Source organism: Metopolophium dirhodum, chromosome 5 (assembly GCF_019925205.1).
Source record: "Metopolophium dirhodum isolate CAU chromosome 5, ASM1992520v1, whole genome shotgun sequence".
Lineage (NCBI taxonomy): Eukaryota > Metazoa > Arthropoda > Insecta > Hemiptera > Aphididae > Metopolophium > Metopolophium dirhodum.
Genome location: NC_083564.1, coordinates 6,959,736 through 6,980,304, shown reverse-complemented (window position 1 = coordinate 6,980,304; position 20,569 = coordinate 6,959,736). Strand labels below are relative to the sequence as shown.

Here is a 20,569-nt window from a genome sequence, read left to right as displayed (position 1 = left end):
TTATCATTTTATCAACATTCCCATTCACGACAACTCGTATCGATTGGAGTTACCGAGTCGCAAACGGCGGGCAATTCAATTGGCTTTGCAATCGCTCAGGAAACATAATAATATAATATAATTTCGCGTGTACTGATCCACGGGTACGCGATCATAGTAGGACCGTCGGATCGCGAGAGGAAAAGCGATAAAGATGAAATTCGCTGAGCATTTGGCCGCGCACATCACTCCCGAGTGGAGAAAACAATACATCAGTTATGAAGTAGGTCAAAATATTATACGAGAATATAATAACATATATTATGATGCACAACGATATTCATTTTTAAAATAATGTTTCGGAGGTTGCTTGTGTGTACCTATCTAATCTGTAGCGTTTTACAGGAGATGAAGGAAATGTTGTACGCTGCCATCGAACAGGTGCCAGCACCCGAACAAGTGGACCCCGATTCGCTGTCACGATATTATGCCAAATTCGACGAAAAGTTTTTCAGTTTTTGCGACAAAGAACTCGCTAAAATCAACACGTTCTATTCAGGTTTCGAACAGCATTTATGATTTTGTTTGACACCTACTTCTGTGTGCGTTCACCCCCATAATAAAGTTCACCCGAGTCTCATCACTTGAAGGCTGCTGCTATCTCATCAATTCGTAGAATTGTATCACTTGTGCATGTTACAGTTGCATGAATATTAGAATAGTGTGTGAAGGTGTACCCAGTTAACAGCCCATAGAATATTCTTCCAACTACACAATATAGTTGTGCTCTTACAAAGCATCACAAGTGCATTCATATTATGTGTACCTACTTTTAACCTAACATTGTGTACTGGTAGTTAGTAACGATTCACTGTGCACAAGTTACAGTTTATTTTTTTATGTTATAGAGTATCAAATTCTATATTGTCTAGTATCTAATTGAACTGGATTGTTTTTTTATATAAAATAAACAATACCTATTCTTTATTAAATTATAATTTGACTTATCAATTAGATATATATCACATGCCACATGGGTATCTTTAAATTTGAATAACTTTTACCATTAACTGACATATTATAAGTATATTTCAGTATTTTAGATATAATTATAACAGTTGTTATAATATAAAAATATACCTATTCATAGTTCCTAGTTGTAATTTAGAAGTATGTTATATTGAATTTATTAAGTTCCTAAAAGTAAATATTAAAAGTTTATAGATTTGATGTTTTTTTATATATATAAAATATAAATATTTGCTTGTTATTTTAAATAGTTATTCATAAATTTATTTTAGTTTAATGAAATTATAAATTTTTTATCCACAAAAGTCTGATACAGAAATATAACATGTAGTATATTTATTGAGTTTTAATATAAGTTTGTATTCATTATTTTATATTTTTAATTTAGTTTCAATTTTTAGATTACTTATGCACTGTAAATGTATTTAATGTTTAACTATAACATACACAAAGCATACCCATAACATTTTTTATCCATCACTGTGATTTACTCTTACTACAAATCAGGGCTTTGCGCCCAAATTAATCTAATATCTAATTAAAACCTGAAATAAAGAAAAAACCACTATACATAAAAATCCAAGATCAAAAATTTGAATTACAGTTTAATAATGTGAATGTTATTCAATGTTTGAGATAATAATATCATCAGAGGCAGTAAAAATGTTAAAATTGTATTTAATATTTCTATTAACCTTTAATTAATAAATAAATATCATAATATAATTCATATTATGTATTGATAGTTGATACAAAATGTAACACAAGAATAAGATGGAAAAAAATTACGTTTAGTATTATAAATTATTATTATTCATAAATTATTGCAAAAACAGTAAAACTATCGAATTGGTACAATATTTTTAAAAAATAATACCCTACATGATTTCAAAGTTTCAAAAGACCTAATAGCAGACTTAAAATTTAAGAAATATTAAAAAAGGTTTAATAATCTAAGTCATACTAAATACAGCAGAATTGCACTTAAAATTTCTCATTTTGTGACTGAACTATTCAAATTCGATAAACATAACATAATATGATAAAATGTACTAAAGAGTAAAGAAATATAAAGTTAAATTTTTTGACAGTAAGTTTATTTTTATTTTTTTATAGTTTTAGACCTTTACCCGATTAAAGTTCTCAATAAATTAATAATTTTTGTAACAGGTTGTGTTTACATTTTTCAAAATCTATTGTCATTGTTTTGATGGTGTTATTGTTAAAGATTGAGAGATAAAAATAATATAATGGTTGACATCCTCACAACTATCTGCTTGTTACAACGTACAATGTTATAATATGGACTTACTGCTTAGTATGAGACATGTGATTAGTTGTTAAAAGTTCCTGATTTTTACAGTATAATATTATGCACGACATTTTAATGTTAAGATTGTATGCTGATTATTTATAAAAAAAAAAGTACGTATACATACCTAGTATTTAAACGCACAACTATTCTATTTATGTATTAATGAATGCACATGTGATGCAACTATAGCTGAGGCAGTGAGGCCTGAGATTCAATGTTTACAAGTTACGTACAGTTGCATTTTTATTAACAAGGACAACAAATTGAACACCGAAAGCTCAAATTACATTTACACTTACAAAATGTAATTTAGTCGTTTTTTTAAAAATAATATTGGTACATTTTCCATCTTTTCAGTTTTTCACCTTGACTGGAATTGATTGACCTCAAACTAATTTTAAAATTAAAGTTTTAATAATAATTATAAGATGTACGATGTACCTACCTACTTATTTAAAGTTATTAGCATCCAGCTGTATTTATATTAGTTATAGTTAACTCACAGCTATTTCATATGAAACATTCTAATAGAATGTAGAAGGATTTATGTTGAAATATATTTGTAGGAAGGTAGGTGCGTAAGTAGGTACTAATTTCAGTGTGTTAGTACCACAGAATATAATAGTACCGTTATGATAGGTTATTATTAGATCAGACTAAATATAATATATTAAAACATTTTTATTCTACTGCGTTTTAGGCACCTAACGACCTAACTATACAATATATCTATAATCTACATAATATTATATGTTAAATGAATGTAATGATCAAATTTCAGATTCTGAGCGGAGCAATGAATGTATTGATTTTTCAATGATGTGTGTATTTTTTATTGTGTCATCACCTTTTGGAACAGAAAAATGCTTCAATTTTCTTCAATAGTTTACAAAAGTGTTGGGAAAAACAAACGAAAAATTAATGAAAAAATGAGATTTTAACGCAAAACCAGTTTTTAAAAAAATTATTGTAGGTAACTAGAAATAATAACGGAATATGGATGAAATGTTCACTTAAGGTTTATATTAGCGATTTCTATGCAACATAACATTTTCGAAATATTGCGACTCTTTTTGAGCTTATATTATATTAGGCATGAGACAATTTCTAGTTTTATTTTTTTTTTAACTATTGTCGATACAACATTTTTTGGTTGATCAAAAAATATTAAAATGTAATACAACGTTTCTTATGATTTGATGTTAGTAGAAATTAAAAAAAAATGTTGAGTGTAAATCCCCAATATTTTTTTATGAGCATCTGAAGTTGATATTTTGACTAAGTTCATCAAAATCTCGATAATTGGCAAATTATTTCAAGTTAGAAATTCATAAAAATGTTTTATTTATATCTAAGCTTAGAAAATTTAATATAAGATTCCACTTAAATTTTCCAACATTCAACAAAAAAAAAAAGTTTACTGGAAAGTCAAATTAATTTTTTACGAGGTCTTGAAGCTGGACATGGATATTCACCCGTAAATTAACAAATTCTCATACAACAATTTTCTTATTTTGTCGTTATTCAAAAACTAATAACTGTTGGTACTTGAAATTTTCGTCAAATGTTTATTTTATAATTCTCTATAGGTACCTGATAAAATTTTCAAAATATTTCGACTAGTTTTGAGTTATTTTGAGGGATTAGAAATTATTTTAGTTTGTTTTTTATTCTATAAATGTCAATAAAATTGTATTCGTTGCCTCAACAAGTTTGAAAATATAATATAAATTGTTATACTAACAGTTGATAAATATTAAAGATCCATAAGCACGATTTTTATTTATAAGTATTTAAATTTTTGAATTTTTGATAATTATTTATTTTTGAATTTTTGAAATTTTGAAATTTTGACCACATTTATCAAAATTTCGAAAATTATCAATTATTCTAATTAAAAAAATATTACATTTTCTATTTGTATAGCTAAGGATTAAAAATTTAAATCAAAGATTCTCATAAATAGTTCATACTCTAACCAAACAGTCTAAAAAATATACAAACACAGTTCTTTTTTTACAGACATTTTAAGTTCAAATTTGAACGAAATTACATCCAATAATAACGATTTTAGTTATTTTGTTGTAATTTAAAAATATTATTCGGGTATATGAAACTTTTAGAGTATATTAAGTACATATTAGTTATGACTTATGAGTTATGATAACTATATATTATACCTATATTATATTATAGACTTGTGGATATGAAAATACATTGTTATTGGGTACCTACCTACATTATTTGTACAATTTAATTGATATAAATTAAATACTAACGTACGCGTCAATGCATTATTATTGATGATTATAGAGGAATATATTGTTCAATAACGGATGATGAAAATTTAGTGTATCATAGAAATTGTCTTTGTCAAACGTGAATTAAACTTTATCAGTTCTTTTTCCATCAAATTTAATTGTATGATTATTGTGTATTAAAGCATATACATAATTTTTTTTTTTAATAGTACCTATAATAACTAATAACTTATATGTTACATTGTTACATAATACGTTTACAAATAAATGCGCGTAATTATGATTTACATATTATTCGTATGGTAGGTACTTGAATTGGGAAATAAAAAACCCGATAATTCAAAAGGGACGTAAAAGTATATTGTGATAGATTCATTTGCATTCCTATTGATTTAAATGTGATTAAGAAAAGTGGTAGGATGAAGTATTTAAAAAATACTTACTTAATGTATTATCAAAGATTACATAGATTATAATTTATTAAAATTTCAGGAGATGTAGTATAAATTCTAACATGAATGTGCGTGGGCTTTGATCCCACACAACTAAAAAACTGTATATTTTTGGGGGGTTAGTGGGATATTTAGGGGGTGGGGTCCCACCTCCTCGATTTCCGGCTATGATAAGATACTTAGGAACTTATATACGTAAGTATAGGTACATAATATTATAATCATGTAGATTTATCGTAAATTTAAACAAAGTGTGTTTGTTACAAATATTTGTAATATTTAAAAATTATCATATTGGATATACGATATACCACCGCTTAAACTATTAGATTACAAGACACCTTAATATTATTTTGCAAAAGCTTTAACGTGAATAACATAATTTGAACATTTATTTTAGTAAATATTATACAGTTATAGTTATATCTTTGTTTTATTTAGTATGAAATAAATAGTTTTATTCCATTTAAATATATAATAGACAATCTGCACAATTATTATTAATTATTATTTAGTTAGGTTATTAAACCTGTTAAAGTCGATTTCAATTTTAATACCTAATTATTATTTGTAAATAGTACCTATATTAATTGTGCGACCAAATAAGAAGTAGGAACACACCGAGGACTTCTTTATATAACAATCGAATAAAAATAAAACGTCGTGTAGGTATAGGTCATAGGTACCTAGGTACCTACTTTGTATAAACTTTCGATATTAAAAGTTAAGAACAAATAAATAGGTATAGTGTGGTGTTGTATATGAATCGTTCAAAAATTTAAATCAATTTATTTGAGTTCGATTTTTTTTGTTATTACTTATAGTTGTAGATGTAGCATCTACATGTAGGTAAATTTAGTATCTATATTAATTATAAATATTTATGATATAAGTATAAGCGATTTTCCGTATCATCGTATAAATTAATTTTACTAAAAAAAATATACCTATATATAATAATAATATGTTAAATACTTAAATACCATTTCAATATCTAAAATTATCCTTTATAGTTTAATATGCAGGTATATATAGATATAATTATTCACAAAGAATGATTTTAATGCCAGCTTTTGCGTGCCACTGGCATGATATAATTTAAAGTTGTTTCTTTCTTTAGTCCGATTGTTGGCAAACACTTGCTCAGCCAATCGGCCGCGCTCAAGTATAATATAAATATATATTGGTATTATATATATTTATATTATGCAATAATATTTTACTAAAATGATCCACTACTGTATATTATCAATGAAAATACCATAATAAATATAACGACTAAAATCTGTTATGTTATAATAACATAATATGTGCAAACCGCTGCCAATAAGTTTCACGGCACTTACATAATATTATTAATATATAGGTAGGTACTATGATGGTTATCCACGGGACATGCCTTCTCGCCAAGATTTTCCAGTGATTTTTTTCATCACTGAATTAAGAACGACGGCCATAAAAATCTATTTTGATTCAGTTTATTCGTACGCAGCGTGCAGATGTAGGTAATGCATCGTTGTATATATCATAATATATAAAACAATAACAGACTATAAGTAGAACAACAATAATATGAATATGTACAAAACAAATTAATTTTATTTTTCAGAATTGAGTTTAGAATTGAGCTACATAATGTATGATTATTAGTTATAACTAATAAATTATTTTTGAATATTTAATATAGACTATAACTTTTTTTTGTGTCTAGGGGGGGAGGGGGGGAGTGCAATCGAAATTTCCCACAAACATACCTACATTCTATTTTATGGATCATATTCAAAATTCAAAATCACAAATTCAGAACTTGGCTGAACTTAACGGATATTGCTATCTCTGATTAATACAGATATATACATATACATTATACAATAACAGATTGTCCGGAAAAAATACTTAGTAATAGGTACCGGCTGTTACGACATTAAAATAATTTAAGAGTTATTTATTTAATAAATGTCGGCTTTTAATTTAAACCACCTAATTAATGTTGTCAGATTTATGCTAATGTTTTCTTTTATTTATTTATAACCATGCCTACTCAACAATTTTGATAATGAACAAAAACAATTGGTCTATACGATCCTGTTTTGTAAATTAGGCCTGCATTCCCTTAACAATGTTACCTTAATATTAATAATATTATTAAACAGAGACAACTGCAGTGTTTATAATACATGAAAAACCGGAAAAATCGCTCAGCTGTATCTATATAGTAGTTGACGGGCGTACAGTGAATATGTCACTGCCATGGTTAACTTTTAATTCAGTGCCTAATAAATTATTGTATACGATGAAAAAAACGATTCTAAGCAGAGATGGTTTTTGTTAACCAGAATGTCTACAAAACAATTCGCGATTTTTACCTATTTTGTCAAAATTTAAAACTCTTGTAAAAAATTAGGCTAAAATTCATGTCAGGGAAACGTATGAGAAACTTTATATTTCATTTTCAAACCTTATACCTATCTATAAAAATTTAAAATGTAACGAATTTTTAACTACAAAATGGTTTATGCATTTTTGTGGTTTTTACAAACTTCGTCAAAATTAAAAATTCAAACGCTTATAAAAAAATTCTTTTGATTTTAATTTTCAAGCTTTTTGGCTGAGCATAAAATGTTTTATTTACCGATACCAAAAATACATTTTCAAAAAATTCGATAATATTTCCAATGCTTATTAGTAGCTTAAATCTATACTACATATTTTAAAATTGCATTGAGTATAGAAAATAGTAATTTAAATAATAATGGTTTGTGTTTCAACTTTCAAGTCTATACGATTAATAATATAAAAAACATCGTTAGATTTTTAAGGAGGTGTGTGAATATCCAATGTCATCCAAAACTTCAATTGATCATAAAACATGTACCTATGTTAGCTTTGCGCTAAGCATTTTTTTTTTGTTAATTTCCCGTTACAAAAGCTAAGAGGAATCTTGTTTAAAATGTTATAGCTTATTAACTCTGAAACGTAAATTTTATCATACAAAAATTGAAAAGTAATATTTTTAAATGTCTATAAATAGTTTAAGAAGATTCGAAATATTTTTAAATTTTTATCATGTGGGTTTTGAAATTCGTGCTTCAAAATGTATTGGAAATTCAAGTATATCTATAGTACCTATATACTATTATAATCAATTTTCTACCAGAGATCTTTTCGTACCTAGTTGAAGATGGGAGCATATTTTCTACAGTAAAAAGTGGTCTTTATAGGCGCAAAAAAAAAAAACGCATCGTCATATAACCAATACGTTAATGCATTCATCGCTCCGCTCAGAATCTAAAACCATACATAGGTACTTGTACACTTTTTTGCCTTTAAAATGTCTGAACTGGATTTAATTATAATCATTATATACATCACGGTGCAGATATGGTATAATGTATATTATTTTATATATTTACCTAAACGTATAAAAAAATCATACAAAACAAACATTTATTTACTCATTTAAGATTAAGTTTCGTTTTTCACAATAATAATAATAATATACTGTCTGCGGTAATCGGGAAAAAAAATCCCCAGACTACAACAATACTCACAACCACATGAAAATGATTGAAAAAATTGTGTAGTTACCACATTATTGATATTTAATTACAAATCATTAATTACTTATATTATTAAAACAATTAAAATCAAGTAAGTATTAAAGAAACATAATCAAATAATAGGTACAAATAATTATCAAACAATAGTTGATGAATGTAGCCATGCAGGTAAGTACCTCCTATTCTTTTAAAAGAACCACTTACAAAATAATATGTTGTTTCAAATCAAGATATAAAACAAAATTATATTTCTGTTAATGTTTGAAAATTATTTAATATATTTTTTTTTAATGAAAGTATACCTATATTATAGGTATAATATATTTGTAATTAAATAATAATGTATAACGCTAATTATATCAAACTCAGTGGTGTATATAGAATTTAATTTCGGGAGGGGGTTGAACCTCTAACCCCCCCTATATACGCCACTGATCAAATTTATTTTGATTCCTTCCAACCCACCCTAAAGTTGATACTGAATACGAGCATGTATTGTACCTACTACGTCTACTGTCTACTATACATAGTATTGTATTCGCTATGTTGTAGAAAAATTGGCGGAAGCGACCAGAAAATTTGCCAACCTCCAGAGTGACCTGAGAGAGGCTCAAGATGACAAAATCAAACCTAAAGATGCCAGTGGTAATCTGAAGCCGGTAAAACGGAAAATTCTCCGAAAAAACACCACAACGCGTAAGACCCAAGAACTGAAGTTGGCTTTCAGCGAATTCTATCTGAGTTTGATTCTACTGCAGAACTACCAAAATTTAAACTACACCGGCTTTCGGAAGATTATGAAAAAACACGACAAGGTACCGGCAAAGCTACGTATTATTTTTTATTGTGCACCTATACTCATACCAATCGCCGTTATGATTATATTATGCATTATACTACCTGGGTTACCAATTTATACCAATATCAATCAATTTCGATCGCCGCAAGCGTTTTGCCCTCGTTGTAAATTATAATTCTGGTCGAATCAGTTTCTACGTCTTACGACCAGCGTGGAGTGTGTACACGACGATTAATATATTATAATATACCGTTTAATTTTTTTTCGCGTCTTTAAATAAATGTTTTCGTTTTTGAAAAATCATTACTAAACATTATTCTCGTAAAAGTGTACAACACGCATACACACTTATGAACTGTTCTTGCCTTATACACTGTTATTATTCAAACCAGCTATTTGTTCAATATTATTGCCATCAAATTAAACGGTCTGTGTTCGCGTAAATCGTGTAGGTACCTACCGACTAAATAACTATCTTCGGTTTAATACATATCATTACAGTGACCCGCTACGGTATTCGCTATGTTATTATTACATTATGTGAATAAACGGTGGATCGTGTAATATTATTAAAAAAAAAAAACCTAAAATTTATAATGATTGATAATATTATGTATAATATTATTATGTTACTTAGGTACATGAAGGATCTCGGAGCATATAATATTTTTATTTTTCCTTCGTCTTTTGGAAAAAATTATTTTTATTTCAATCTAATGTGCTAGATTTGTTAGGTTAGTACTATAATAATGCTAGTATCTATATCTAATTGTAATCGTATAAAAAAATATAACCGAGGCGTATTAAACCTGATGTTTTGGTTCGAGTAACTTTTTTTTCGAATAAAATAAATATACTTTTAATGATATTATATGACGTCGTTATAACTATTATAATATTATTATTATATGATACAAAGTCGACAAACCTTGTTATTCTTAAGTACATAGATTACTGGGTTAGGTAACCTATTGTTGGCCTATTAAACTCGCATCGCAGCACATATCGACGCGAACTGCTCTTTGGTATCGTCACATTTTTTAAACTTCAGAGCACGCTGTTATAATGGCTGCTATACAGTTGTAATATACGCGTTGCTTATATCGAAAAAAACACATTAATTTATTATGCGTATACATACTTAGACGGGTGAAAAGAAAATGTAATTTTCCTCACTATATAAAATAAAAAAAAGTGCTAAATAATAAACACGATTAGGTCAAGTATACATTTGTATCATTCTTATTGCATACTGTGCTTGTATATTTTAAGTATTTTACTTAGATATTCGCAATAAACTAAATAATAAACTTATGTCTAAAGAAAAATAGTCCGAATTCCTATTTCATAATCGTACTACATAATAATTACTTATATGTTTAACTGATTTGAAACCTATTATATTTTATTTCCTTACGTCATAACCATGAGACCATTTCAATCTCTTAACGTTTACCTGTATTATATGTGTGCGACGTTCGTTTAAGTTACTGGGATCGGAGGGCGGCTCCGGTGGTCGGTGGAGATCGGAAGTTGTGGAAAACGCCCATTTCTACTGCAACAAAGACATCGACCGGCTGATAAGCGAGACCGAGGCCACCGTCACGCAGGGTCTGGAAGGAGGAGACCGCCAGAGGGCTATGAAGAGACTGAGAGTACCGCCACTCGGTGAACAGCAATCACCTTGGATCACGTTCAAGGTCGGCCTGTTTTCCGGCGCTTTTGTCGTTATGCTGCTGGCGGTCATCATCACTGGTGAGTAAATTTAAAAAAACTGTTGCACCTGCCCGCAAATTTATATAAATAAAACATCGTGAAAATGAATAACATCACAATTAGGTACCGAATTTATATATATATATATATATTTACTAGCTGATCCTGCACGGCGTTGCTCGTGACAAATCAATAATAATGCCAAAGGTTTATATTAAACCAAATCAAATGTAAACTACACGTCATATTTTTAACTGTCACTCGGGTAGTTTTGACCTAATTTAAAATACTGGTCTAAAATGATAGATCCAATATTATATTAATTATTTTAAATTCAGTAACCAATGTGGCGTCCTTATTCAAATAAACAAATATTCGTTTTTCGTAAGCCAAAAAATCCCTGCGTGAGCCTTTCTTTAAACAATTGGTTTCGAGGTGCACTTGCTCGGGTATAGGATAACCTGTGTATCACATTTCAGGACCATGATTGCACGAGTGTGATAGACTTGGCGTTGGCTGTGGATCACACACATACAGGCACGCAAGAATTGACTTTTATATATATATATATATATATATATATATATATTCTTATTTATTCGTGTTAAACTGCTGATAATAATTATGAATCGATGTGGTAAAATCATCTCAATAGGAAATCTAAAGATGAGACTAAATAAGCTTGTTGACAGTACCTAATATTGTTCATTACCTAATATACCTAATACGCAACCATTTTCATAACTATAAATACATTGTACATATACGTAACCCAAATCTATCGGCTAGAGCAAATTCATTCCCTGCACTTGTACTGGGTCGAGTGTATAGGTCCATCATAGGTTGCAGTATCTTCTGAAATCGGGAAAGTCGGAAAACCATTTTTACAGTCGCCATATTATATTTTTTTTCCGTTTATTCGTATAGGCATCGCTCACAGCAACGAGAACACGGACTGGCGGGTCATGGTCAGACTGTACCGTGGCCCGCTGCTGTTGGTCATATTCCTTTTCCTGATGGGCATCAACGTCTACTGTTGGCGTTCGTCGGGTGTCAACCACGTGCTCATCTTCGAGCTGGACCCCAGGAACCATCTCACCGAGCAGCACATCATGGAGTTGGCCACTGTCTTCGGTCTGGTGTGGGCCGGTTCGGCGCTAATATTCCTGTACAGCGAGGCGCTGCACATACCACCGTACATAAACCCGCTGATCCTGGCCGTGCTCATGATTGCGTTCCTGTTTAATCCCACCAAGACGTTACGGCACGACGCCCGATTCTGGGTGCTGCGCGTGGCGGTAAGCGACTTTGTAATGTTGTGCTGTAAGGGAAGGGGTCTTTTTTTTTTGTTTATGCTTTTTTTTCCAAATCGCTCCCTTTTTCAGGGGGTTTGTTTTGTTGAAAAATAGGGTACAGAAATAAATTCAAACCAATTTATTGCCTACTGATTACCTTCCCGCGTCACAAGAGTTCAGAAATGTTTACGAAATCGTTATATTTTTAAAATAAAATAATCAAAACTTGTTTCATTCCACATAGAAAAATTATTGTTAATTTTATCTAATAACTCTCGGTAATCATCCGATGGGTAATTTTCTAAATGTCGATCCCAGGGAAATGTAATCATAATATCATACCTACATTTTTCTAGCCATTATCGAGGATTTAAGGTACAAATACGATCGTAATCCACTTGAGCTCATTGAGTTGGTACCTACTCGCACTTCTTACAAACAATCGCAACACGTACCCAAATATCACATTGGACCTCCTAAATCGCTACTTGAAGAAGCCTCGGCCAACGGTGCATAGGTTTTGAAAACAACTTCGTGTTTTATTGTGCCGCAGGTACGCATACTGTTCGCTCCCTTCTTCTATGTGGGTTTCGCGGACTTTTGGCTGGCTGACCAACTCACTAGCCTGGTGCCAGCGCTGCTGGACTTTCAGTACCTCGTGTGCTTCTATTTGACCAACGACAAGTGGATGTCCAATAAAAGTAACGGACTTTACTTATGAATATTACATATGAGTCATTGTTTATATACTGGAATCAATAATATAATCCATTATAATAATAGTGTTATATTATAACTTATATAATATATGCACTGTGGTGTCCGCGGGTAAACATGTCCAAGCGTGTGTACACTAATTTACGCCGGAAGAGTCTGTAATATTATATAATATGTTTATTGTTTAGCATGGAAACGATACGAACGATTACACACTTTTTCATGGAAATTTCGTCCATTTCGTTGATTTTAATAAGTTATGAATTAACAAGAAATACCTATATTGGTATAGATATTATAATATGTTTGGACATATTCACCCGAATCCATAGAGTGCCTATATTATGATGTAATATATTATTATGTTGTGAATCATATTTATAACATAGAAAGCAATAGTTTCCAACCTGACACACCTTTACGTCGTTTCTTATATCATGTACAGCAATCGATATAGACGGCAGCAAGTGCGTGGAACGCGTGTGGCTATTGCGGCCGTTCGTCGCCTGTCTGCCCGCTTGGTTCCGGTTCATGCAGTGCCTGAGAAGGTACCGGGACTCGCGGGAAGCGTTTCCTCACTTGGCCAACGCCGCCAAGTACGCAACTACCTTCTTCGTGATAACGTTCTCATTTCTAAACCTTCAATACGCAAGTAAGACGAACTACGCACTCGCATGCGTCGACGACCGACAGTAATCATAATATTTTAATATACCTGTTGCGAAATTTGTATACGTTATATTATCATCTTATTTTTTGATACGACCGAAATTAAAAATCAATTTTTTTAACTATAATTTTCAACCGTAGCTAGAAAGTAAAATTTTTTTAACTTAATGTCAACAGTGATTTCACTGACTAATATACGGGTGAAAACAATTTATGACAATGTAGGTAATAGATGTAAATATAATTTCCCTCAAAAAATGTCGAAACAGTTTATTATACTTTTTGAAAAAATAACTAATTTTTTCTGGAAGTTATAATAATCATATGTTCGGGGACGAGGTTCAAAAAAGTTAGCAACTTTTCTTAAAAAAAAACTCAACTAAAACTTACCGGTTTGTTAAAGCTATTATGAAAATTATCGCGTCACTCCAGGCTGTATTATAATATACATAAATATATAATATATAATCGATTAAAGTTTAAACGCGTTATTAACCGTCGTTGATTTTTTTTTTATTATTCATATAGAGAATAACCCCGAAGAAGATCCTAGCGTGTACTTCTACCTGTGGATATCAGCATCCATATTCAGCTCGCTGTATTCTTATATATGGGATTTAAAAATGGACTGGGGACTATTTGACCGGAACGCCGGTGAGAACAGATTCCTTCGTGAAGAAATCGTGTATTCGTCGACGGTAAGTTATACTAAACTCAAAACTGGTATTATTATGATGCGCATTTCTCGCAGTCGACGGATTTAATGTTTTATTTGTGAAATACGAGTTTGAGCCGGTCTTGATTTTTGATGTTTTTTTATTTTATACCAAACCTAACAGAATAATTTGTTTATTATAGCCGTACGTAAACTAAGTATTTATGTATCATATAGTATAGGTAGGTTGCAGGTAGGAAGGTAGGTACTATAAGAGACAATTTGTGAGCTACGTAATTTGTGAACGGTAATTTTTTTCTTTTCGAAAATATCTTAACGCTTTTCTGGTTATATATTTTATACAAAAAAAATAAAAATGAAAAAAAATGCTTTATGTTTCTATTATACAGTCGAGTTGCGATAACTCAAACCTCAATGACTCGAAAACCTCGATAACTCGAATTTTTTTCTTGCCACTAAAGGTGTTTATAAGTTGTATTTGAAGTGTTACCTGAATAACTCAAAACGTTTTTAAATCAAATTAATTTTTAATCCTTTTGAGACCAGCTATAGTAATATAATCTGCAATCAATTTTCAATGGCAACAATTTATACAACAAATAATTGATTTTGGTGAGCGAAAATTAAATCCAGGCGCGAGCCACCTTTAGGGTTGTGGTAACGCGTTTGCTTGCACGATATTAAGTTTGCATAGACATACATTTTCTGGGAGGGGTGCGTATAGACGTTTACACATAAAATAATAACAGAAATATATTATATCGTTGTAAGACCATTGAGTATTGGACCAATAGACGTTTAACCAAACAGTTAAACAAAACCCTGGTCGTAGGATCTAGAATAAATACTATAGGCATTGCAATTGTCCATTTTTGCATTTTTCGTCATTGCTCCGTCATTTGTGTTTAATTGCACTAAAAGTGTTCCACAAAATACGTCATAATATAATATTTATGGGTTAAAAACGGTGTGTTTGATGTACTTAATGCGTGTTACTCATTGTTAGTACACATAAAGTGTTATGTACCTGCAATGTTCGTATTAATGAGTACCTTTGCCTTTTGGTTGTACAAGATAGAACGTTGTTAACCGATAATTATCATAATTCACAATAAATTACGGTTTTACGTAATTGTTGAAAATTCCCAATTTAAATTAATAAATACAATACGCTACACAATTCGAATTTCCAACACAACTAAGCCTTAACCTATAATTTATAATATTATTATACATCTATTAAACGCATTATAGACTAGTGACTTAGTGGCGTTTTATTGAATTCTTGATGGAGAGGATCAGAAGGATAATATAATGAATATATTATAAAAATATACATTTTATTTTAGTGGCTTAAAGTGTTATAATAATGTGATTTCATTTTTATAACGATTTTGATTGAACGACTGTAGGCAATTTATCGCCTAAATACTCTTTCTAGTTTTATTATTTTACTGCCCACGAATTGTCGCTTATACATTCATGTTTTTGTTTGTAATGGAACAATTGGAATCATTTTTGGATACAAATTGGATAGAAAATGCAATTATTATCATGTTTAAATGTCGGGACGTATGATGTTTAACTTAAGTCTTAACGCTAAAGATATATATTTTACATTTTACAATGGCTTATAATATGAATTATATTTTATTTTCAGGCATTTTACTACATCGCGATCGTCGAAGATTTTGTCTTACGTTTCGGTTGGGCGCTGTCAATGTCTCTAACCGAAATGGGCTATGTTCATGGTGACTTAATGGTATCCATTCTGTCGCCTCTCGAAGTAATGAGGTTAGTTTACCATGTTGTGTCATTATATAAGTTATAGCATCTTAAATGTTGGTTACAGTTGAATATTGTTTTAATTATAATTAGCTGATATATTCTGAAACAGTTTAAAGACCATTATAATTTAATTTAACGGTAAAACCGATTTTGTGTATACATTCGCATATCTCAAGTTCCGTAGTAATCTATTAACTTAAAACGCGATTAATTATTGAAGTACCTACTGCATGATTTATTTAATTACCTATAACTCATTTACTTATATGAAGTATAGGCTATAAGGTATTAGGAGTATTTAATGACAGTTGAAAGAATTTTGAAATTATTAAAATCCAATCGATTTGCTTATTCATTACGCTGAAGTCCAATGTAGGCATGTAGCGCACTAAGTTAACTGTTGGGATATCATTCATATTATTTCAAATCAATAATAGAATCAATCAATGGATATATACTAAAATGTATTTATTAAATTCCCAAGGTAAAATGTATTGTATCGTACACTTTTTCATTAAATTCTGTTTAAAACACTTAATATTAATAATTAATAAAATTATACAATATATCATACAAGTGTTTCGGCCTTGAATACTCGTATTGTGTATTTTTGCTCATAATAAATAATTGCCTTTTAAAGTCCAAAATCAAAGATAAGTATTCAGTTTCACTTTATGTTCCGGAATAATTGATATTTTTTATTATATTATCATTATAACTATATTTACTATCTTGCATTGAAAAAATAAATATAAGAGTAGGCACTTACTACTGAGATTACAAGGTAAAAAAAAAAAAAGTTAATTAATAAATAAATATAATTGAATGCGAGAATAAATAGGGAGAATTCATTTTTAGGATCTCAAATCATAGTCAGATATATCATATCGATATTATAAACCTTATGTACTCATTAATTTATTGTAGTATTGTTATTTGTAATATTGTATTATTAGTTAAATACTTAAATGTATACTCTTCGTCTATAATACGGTCAAAAAGAAGAAAACCATTAACATTGACAATTATTTTCGCTGGTAAAAAATTTAATCGGTCAATAAATTATAATTAAATTTAATCCGTGAAATTAATCGAGTGCATACAAATTTCCAATATTGTTTCGATATTCTATAATAGATTTTAATATCGTTAGTGTAAGTTTTTGGATTGTATATTACATAATAAATAGGATCAGAAAACAAAAAGTTTACTTGTTTCGTTTCAAATATTTATATTAACACAATAATAATTATTATTTTAGTGGTTTATTAATGTATTATTGCTTAACATGCAATTAATGCATCAGTGCGTATGCATTTATTTAGTGTGAGCAGATAAACATTTAAAATGTTTAAAATATAATCATATTATTCTTATAAAACATATTTTGATTGCTTAAATTAAATTTATTTATGTATTTTTTGTTTGTCGATGCGTAAAATCTTTTTTTAAATAGCTAGGTAATATGCAATTTTTTCTTTTGTTTTCAAATAGGTATAGGTACGCTGCTAGCTAGTATTCTACCCGCCTACACGTTAAGAAATAAAATTAGTCACTTATTTCAAATACATTTTTTTTACATTTTAAGTGTCTCTAGAGCAATGAAAAATAAAAATCATGACGAATCTGTAAAAATTAAATTACTATTAATATTTTTCCTACTCATTATTTTTAAGAATTTGTATGGTCATCGTGGTTATAATAAATTATATTTTTTGTTTTTCAACCTTTTTCTTCGAAACTACGATTTATTATGCTATAGGAAAACTATTTGAGTTATTTTATATTCAGCAATTTGCTTATACTTACTCATCTATTAATTGTATTTTATTATTTCATTAAAAACGTTGTGGTTATGAAGCAGACGTTGTGATCATGGTATATGTAATAATTGTGTAGGTATAGTACATAATGAGAAGAATTTTCCAAAACAAATTCACGTCGTAGTTGTAGAATCAACGTTTAAAAAGACATTGATTGGACGCGTGTGGCTGCACAAATTACCAATATCGATAAAAAAAAATTAAAAACCACAATAATAATATATAATTGGTACTTACTATACACGCGTTCAGTACCTACCTAACTGATGGTCTATAAAAAACACGAATAATTAATGATACATATGTATTAGCCTGTCTTTTCTATCAAAAGCTGTCAATATCATTTATCGCGCCCGTATATGGATCAACGAATTTTCCCGTTATTTTTTATAATATTTGTATATTTCGTACTATATGTTTATAATATTATGTTATGTGTACAACGCAGAAGATTCGTTTGGAATTTCTTCCGGCTGGAGAACGAACACCTGAACAACTGCGGCCGGTTCCGAGCCGTCAGGGATATTTCAGTGGCGCCCATCGACAGCTCAGACCAGACTCACATCCTGCGGCTGATGGACGAACCGCTGACACCGCATGATCTGAACAGGAACCGCAGGAACAAGATTACCGGCGGCGGTGGCATCGGCAAGAAGATACCGAACCTCACGTTCCAGCCCAGCCGGTCGGTAGACGAACAGGCGTCGCTCATATTGGCCAGCTTGGGCACACGCTGATCTGCTGCACGAACCGCCGACGCGGTTTAGGGCCACCCCCCCTGAAAAAAATCTAGAAACAAAATAAATGTCGTGCACAAATGTACCTATAATACTATCAACTATGATATTGTATTGCCACCGACCCCGATGATCTACGAGGGGGGTAAACTTCTCGAGGCGCCGGCACCCCTTATAATAATATAATAGGTCGTTTATTAAAAAGGTCATTTGGTCCCCTCCCCTCCCCCGCTGGGTGACGTACAAAGTGTCAATTTTTTGGTTTTTTTCTACGCACTATAATTATTTGAACTCTATTAATTCCTTGCACTGTTCATAATTTTACTGTAATTTAAGCCACGGATATTCTGTGAAAATAAGATCCATCTCAGTATATTACTCTCTCTTTTTATAAGAAGGGTTTTTTATTTTTACGCCCCCCCCGCCAATAATTTGACACATATCAAAAAAAAAATCTTCTAACCGTCGTCTTATTATGAAATATAAATTGTTATCTTGTAATTTGTTTTAAAATTACGATAACTTTATAAATATTTTAATAGTCACCTCCGTATCTTGTACCATTACATTACAAAGGAATACACTGTTGAAAAGTTAAATGTATAATAACATTGGGTTGATTTTTTTTTTTAATATAGAAATAACTATTGAACATAAATAACTTAAAATGAGACAAGAAATTATAAATGCATAGGTATAATGAGAAAACAATCATTTTTATCTTAAATATAGATGCTCTATATTATTTTCCCTAAATAAAAATCATAGGTGTGTTATTTCTATATAATATATTCTTAATAATAAAAATTTTAATTTTTTCCCCTTTTAATTTTGTTGTTTCATTAAAAAAAAAAACTAAATTGGGTCTAAAAAATTTTCTTAAATCGAAATATTTTCGATGAAATGTATTCAATTTATATTTATCGTAAACATAGTGAGAAGTTGTTAAAATACAATAAGAAGTATACATTTAATTATTATTAACTAAATATAGGTATTTATATTGTGGTACGTAAACGATAATGTTTTCTTAAAAATTTAAAATGCGTTTGGTAAATTTAAATAAAAAAAAATATATAAAATCAAAATTGATGAAACATGTCCTTCCAATAGGTTTAATGTATATAGATATTATATAATATGTTTAGGTATTAAATAATAAAAAGTGTTGGTATTTAATAACAGATTAACTCAAAATTTTTATATTTCTGTTATTGTATGATTTATCGTGATTATAAAATTGTTAGAAGTAATTTTAAACTATATATTTAGCAGTATAAATATCCATTAATAAAAGTGTTTCGACTATAATATAATACCATATGCAATGCATTGTGTATATATTTGTGTTGCTATTTTAATACACGCACTAAAAATTAGTTTCAGTCATTCATTTTTCATTGTACTCATAAAACCATATTGAAACCTTACTATAAATCGTTTATCAGTTTTATCAGTAACTTATAGTTACTTAACTAATATTTCTCTAACTTTTTTAAACATAAATATGTTTTTGGGCTGGTTTAAAGATATTTCGTTTCTGATCAATTTTTCATAAGGTTTTCGTCGCCATCGTTACTTATTAACAAAAACATATTAATATTTTATGATTCATGGATCTTCTTTTTAGAAGAAAAATATCGAGTAGCTATGGTGTTATTCATTTTTAAAAACATACGATTCAATTAAATTAAAATATTTAAGTGCTTCAAGACTCTAGTTAATAACACTTATGATCATGTAACTATTTTTC

At 29.6% G+C, this 20,569-nt stretch overlaps 1 protein-coding gene across 1 annotated transcript; it reads left to right on the top strand.

The window, feature by feature from the left end:
• The first annotated feature begins 39 nt into the window (after positions 1-39).
• On the top strand, positions 40-18,901 carry LOC132945952 (solute carrier family 53 member 1-like). Its single transcript, XM_061015793.1, has 10 exons — positions 40-262; positions 385-538; positions 9,149-9,411; positions 10,883-11,150; positions 12,039-12,409; positions 12,960-13,107; positions 13,569-13,775; positions 14,321-14,490; positions 16,129-16,262; positions 18,528-18,901. Exons 1-10 carry the CDS (start codon positions 194-196, stop codon positions 18,814-18,816), a joined length of 2,073 nt encoding a protein of 690 aa, XP_060871776.1. The 5' UTR covers positions 40-193; the 3' UTR covers positions 18,817-18,901.
• The last annotated feature ends 1,668 nt before the right edge of the window (positions 18,902-20,569 follow it).